At 41.2% G+C, this 6000-nt stretch overlaps 1 protein-coding gene across 2 annotated transcripts in view; it reads right to left on the bottom strand.

The window, feature by feature from the left end:
- Positions 1-1381: 1381 nt before the first annotated feature.
- Positions 1382-6000, bottom strand: part of Aig1 (androgen induced 1) — a 202398-nt gene continuing 197779 nt past the window's right edge. For both annotated transcript variants that reach the window (XM_027401987.2, XM_027401988.2), the window contains one exon: positions 1382-2034. Coding sequence is in view for 1 of the 2 variants with exons in the window: in XM_027401988.2 (XP_027257789.1) it covers positions 1997-2034 (38 nt within the window). In the remaining variant the exon portion in view is untranslated. The remainder of the gene's footprint in view (positions 2035-6000) is intronic.

The raw sequence follows: 6000 nt of genomic DNA, 5'->3' as shown, positions 1-6000 counted from the left end.
TGAGACTTAGCTGGTTTAGCTTCTCTCTGTGACTTGCAGTTAGATTGAATTAGAGGCCTGTCAATGGCCCTATTTTAACTTAAACACTCCTTAAAAGGTATTATCTCCAAATACAGTCACATTCTGACTTACCAGACATTAAGGCTTCAACATGTGAATTGTAGGCAGTACAACTCAATTTGTACTTTGAATGTGTTCTTTGTTCAAAAGGGTGAGTTAAAGGCAGTTGTGAAGGTAACCACCAACTCAGGATCCTTCTGTCCTTGGCAATGACACTATTAATTTATAGGAGCTGCCCAAGGATGTGGTATTGCTTTGCTTTCCTGTTTCAGTAGATTTTTGCATGATCTTTTCCTATGATGTAGGGAACCAATATGGCAATGCCTCTCAGGTCAGCCATATTTCTGCCAATTATACCTCTAGAGATGGGACTTATAAATGAGTGAGTTCACCATTGAGGAAGTGGGTCTGGATTTCAGAAACCTTTGTTTCTGTTTCCTTTGGTTTCCGCTTTCTCCAGATGTCCTCTTTGCAGTCTTGCAGGATGAAGTCACTTTGTGTCTATTTTGCGATGTACAGGGTTAAGTTGTGTTTTCTTTTGAAAACTGTCCTAAAATCTAGTTCTTTCAGTACATAAATTAAAATATTTTATGGTCATTGATAGTGATATGTTTGGAATTCTTCCAAAATATTTTATGCTACTTGTTAAGAGTTTTTTGTTTTGTTTTGTTTATATTTTTTGGTAAGCATGGTTGTTAATTGAATTTTTCTTCTGGTTGAAATTTTTAATAAAATAGTGTTTAAAATTGGGTATATATTCTGTAATGTATGAACACATTTAGCACTAAAGCACATGTCTTTGAATTATCTGCCAATAAATCACCAGGAGCCTCATAAGACATTCTTTCTTCAGGGAATCCTGAGCCCTTTCTAGTAGTCAATTGGGGGGGAGGGTAATCAGGCTCCTTTATGAAGTGGTGGTTGTAGATAAAACAAGAGAACACATTTCTAGGTGCCCATGGGGGTGGGTTTTCTAGCACTTTCTAATTTGTATCATCAAATCAAGTCATTTTTTAGAACAAATGGTTTGATATTAATTGTTGATCTATCTTAGCATGTACAACCAATAGTTATACTAAGTAATGTTTTATAATTGGTATAACACTATTTTCCACCTTTCAAATAATCATGGTCAAGAGTTTATAAGTTAGATTCTTGAAGTATTCTTTCTAGAATTCTGAAAACATACCACTTTTAAAATGAAAATCATAGGAATGAATGGGGTATAGTCCATCTTCTTTTAACAGGTCTGCTTCAATAGAAACAAATAAGAATAGACACTTAAACCAGGTTGTTAAGACTGAGATGGACCATGCAGACATCACATTTGATTGGTTGATCTTTATTAACAGTAACGTTTGCATGTGGGGAGTATTTACATATTAAATAGGAGGATTCAAGCACACTTATCAATTTGACTAAATTGATACTATTACTAACACTGCTCACTTGAGGCAACCATGACTCTGTCACCACAGGAATCACCTTTCCTGCCTCCTCTTGGGCCCATATTGTGTCCCAGAGTCATTACTGAAGCCACATTTTAAGACTAAATATGAATACCTTGATCCACACCTGCCCCTCCAACTTTATCATACTCCTCAACAAGAAACAATCCATTTTTCTTGATTAAATGGAGTTATTATTGCAGAAATGAAAATTCAATGACCAACTTTAGTTTTAAAGCTAGAAAAGAGGTAAAAATGTCATCAATAATGAATTTGGACAGAGTACTTAAAACAACAAGGATGAGTTATTTTTGAAAGCAATACATCCTATTTTGCACATATTTGTATATAAAAGTTGTCCTCCCTCAGGGTCAGGGAGATAGGGTTGATGCTATGGCCCCTTTGAAGTTTTGTCTCCTCACTGCTGGTGCCAGGGCCAAAAGAATTCAAGGGTAGCTCCTTCCTGCTTCTCCTTTTAGATTTGGATCTCATTCCAGTTTAGGCTTCTCTTTCTCTTCTTCCATACCTAAAAATACAAACAAAAAGATTTATTTGAGCATCAGATGCAGCACTATTGGGGGGGGAGGTGTTCAGAGAACCTCTGTCTCCTATAGCTTACTTCCACCCACCTTTCCATCCCCTCCTGCTTCTCCTAGCTAAGAAGAAAAGCAATTTACAATGTTTTCTAGAAACGCCCTTAGTGGCCTCTCTCCCCACGCTTTCCTGACATCTCTATGACACAGTCTGGTCCTCGTGTTTCTGGGAGTAGGACCCTGGGGCAGGATGACTCCTGACTCATTGGTTTGCGTGATGGATACTCCAGCCGGATTGTTTCTTAACCAGCCCCCAGCAGCAGGAGCCATGTAGCTGATGCATTTAAACAGCTTCATTTATTTTTCACTTCAGAGTTTGGTCCATTCTCAAAGCTTGGATTTTGGGTTTCTGAAAGCCTAAGAGCTTTTCTTTTTGAAATTTACTATTTTTAAAAAAGTTCAAGGAGGCTTAATTAGTCACAGGAGCTGTTTCTGTTTACACACACACACACACACACACACACACACACACACACACACACACACACACACACACACACACACTTAACCCTACCCCTTGCCCCATGGTAGGGCATGAACCTGGAGCCTCAGTCATGCTAGGAATCACTGTACCCCTGACTATACTTTGGTCCCATACTTGTGTATGCTGAAACTCAAGTTCTGCCTGCTGGAGCCAACCCATCCTGATCTGCTTTTCCTGAAGGACCTGTATGTACTGGATCAGGAAGTCTCTGTCTATTGTCTGTAGTGAATGTTTGGTGATGGTTCATTTTCCTGGAGATGAAATTGTTCAGTCTGCTCTTGTAAGTTATACTTCAATCCAGAAATCCCACCAACTTCTTTTTTTCTTTTGCTTCTAGATTAACATTTTTCTAATCTCCCCCAAAGTTTTTGAATACTTCTTGTGTTTGTTTCAATAGTGATAAAAAACAAAGAAATTCAAAATACTGTCTTTCTGGTCCTGTTTGTATTCTTTTATAAATGCACAGATCTTTAGGGGCAGAGATCTTTAAGGGCAAAATTGTTTATGATTTTTTTTTTCCTTACTTACAGCCCTAGTGCTTGGCAGTGTCTATTTCATAGTGTCTGTGCAGCTAATCTTCGTTGGTAATAAATACACTTAGAGGAGGAGGTCTCTGAAAGCAGGACTAGCAGAAAAGCAATACACAACATAATAGAACCTCACAGTGATCAATCATAAACCCACCCTCAGTGGGTGGCAATTATTCTAGGGGTAATTAGGGCTCCCCCTCCTCCACCACTCCCAGCCAGCCTCATGGAGTCTGGAAGAGGCAGTGGAATGTGAATCAATGCTCTGAGAAGGTATCTTCTCTCATGGTCGATTTTCACAGGCCAAGAACCGGCTGAGATCTAAAACTGTTTCTAAAATACTTCCCATGGCTCACGTGAGGGAAACATCACATCTAGGCACAAGGGCTCAAGGAGAGAGGAGCTGGCTGAAAGGAAGAGCATACACTGCATCTCCGTTGTTGGGTAGGTAACCAAGGCAAAGACAGTAAACAATACAGTTTCCCTTCAGACAGCATGCACACACCCGAGTCCCCACTTCTGTCCCATGTTCTCTGCACAGGAATAAAGAAGCTGGGGATGGACGGGATGGAAAATCGTTCCTTATTGTTTGTTTGTTTTTGGTCTCTTTCCTCCAGAATATTCTGCTGATGGGTTGGTGTGGCAGCAATGGTGGAATCTTCAAAGGAGGACAGAGGAGGAGGATCTGGGCTTCCCTGACTTGGAAGGGAAATGGCTCTTCACATATACTGATTTTGCAGAGGGCAAAAATCACACAGCCATAAAAAACCAAACTAATCCAAACCAAACTAAACCAATGCCCCCCAAACAAACAAACAAACAAACAAACAGAAACCCATCAAAGAGCTAAGGCAGGCTGTTCCTGTGGAACACAGGGGCCAAGACTAACCCTAAGGGAGGTATCCACACATATTATCAAGCAGGGAGATGGTTCCACTAGGGTGTAGTGCTCAGAAAGTGAGAGCCTGAGGCTTCTGCCAGGGGTCAGGCACCCTGGCTGGTGTTGCAGGGAAGGGGCCTATCCCTGCATATGGAGGCCTGTGCCTAACTCCCTCCCCGGAGCCCCTCATGCCTATTCTCTCCGTCCTTGTCCCTACCTTTCACTCTTGAGCACTCGTGTTTCTGGTCTTCTAAAATTTGACTCTCGTAAGAGCAGCTGCTTTAGTCAGAGTTGCCAGAGTTAAAACAGAGTCTTAGCTGAAGAACAGAAATGCTTCAGGTGTCATGGGTTGAATTGCACAATCATATGCCAAAGTCCTGACCCACCGTACTTCAAAATGGGAGAGATTGCCCAGGGTGTGGCCAGATAATTGTTCTTAAAGAAATTAGGCATCTGACTCATGGATCCAAGCAATGGCTGCAGCACAAGCCAGAATGAGAGGCAGTCATCCAGAAAAACCTTCTGAAGGATGATGTTCTTCTCCTCGAATTGCAGGAGACACCAGCATTGTCTTTGAGAGTTTTATACTCAAAGAAATTACCAACCTGAACAAAAGGCTCAGACACAGCATGAACCTGAGGGCCAGTGACACAAGGACTTTCATTCCCTACCTCTTCCTTGGTTCCAGAGCACCCTGTCCCCAGACACAAACACCATGATCCCTGTCCAGGATTTGGGAGAGGGTGGATCTTCTATTCTCCAGGGTTTGGAAGGCAGGGCCCGACTCCTCCTCGTGAACCTCAGGGCTAAAGCATCCAGCCAAAGAGGATTATTCTCAAGCCTTTAAATTAAAGGAAATTTCCTCTGCTTGCTTTTAGACTTGCTTGGGGAGAGCCCTTCTACCTCCTTCATTTCTCCCATTTGGAAGGGGACTGTACATCCTAGGCCTGCTACACCACCATGTTTTAGAAGGAGGTAACTTTGTGTCTGGTTTTATAGGTTTACATGAACCAAATTTTATCCATACATGATTTGTAGGTTTATGTCATACTTCAGAAAAGACCTTTCTTTCTCTTTATCCCTTCCTTCCTTCCTTCCTTCCTTCCTTCCTTCCTTCCTTCCTTCCTTCCTTCCTTCCTTCCTTCTCTCTCTCTCTCTCTCTCTCTCTCTCTCTCTCTCTCTTTCTTTCTTTCTTTCTTTCTTTCTTCTTTGGATTAAACAGTTGATCCCAGAATGGCTTTTGGGGGCTACTAGAGTGAGGAGAATGCACTTCACAACAACAACAACAAAATTCTGATTTTTAAGTGTTGGTGCATTAAAAAAAATCTCGCTACATAGATAGAATAAAATGTTTTGGTATGGAAATTTAGTATGAAGGACTACAAAAATGGCTTAGTTGGGAAAGTACTTGACTTGCAAGCATGACCCCTGATTCATCTCCAGAGAACTTGTAATCCCAGTTGCTGAGGAGGCATATGAGTGTCAGACAAACATATTCACATACACACACACACACACACACACACACACACACACACACACACACACACACAGTTGTGAGAAGTCCATCAGTGGAAAGATGCTGGTTTGACACAAACAACAGTCCCTAAGGACTCCACTAAATAAATGTAGACAAAATTAATCTCTAAAGAGAAATAAGCTATAAACTGGTGACTGACTTTCATGCATGCCATGTAAGAAAACAACAGAGACCAGCAAAGCTGCACAGACAGTTCAGAAAACTCAGTGTTGCTATTCATTTTTAACTCCTTATTCAGCGTGGCTGGTAAGCAACATTCTTTAGTCTAGATTGGATATTTATCTCTTCTGCCATTCAGGCAACTCCTCAAGGAAGAAGCAGAGTTATGGTCAAATATCAGCCAGAATTGAGTACATCCAGGGGACAGAGGACGCCAGAAATTTTTTCCCAGGACTGCACATATTAGCCATTCTCTGAAGACAGTGAGGAAACAGTCTTGCATTTTATTTCAAGAACATTTTTAAGGGC

Source organism: Cricetulus griseus, chromosome 2 (assembly GCF_003668045.3).
Source record: "Cricetulus griseus strain 17A/GY chromosome 2, alternate assembly CriGri-PICRH-1.0, whole genome shotgun sequence".
In the NCBI taxonomy this organism is placed as follows: domain Eukaryota; kingdom Metazoa; phylum Chordata; class Mammalia; order Rodentia; family Cricetidae; genus Cricetulus; species Cricetulus griseus.
The sequence above is the reverse complement of the archived record's forward strand: the minus strand, read 5'-3'. Positions and strand labels throughout refer to the sequence as shown.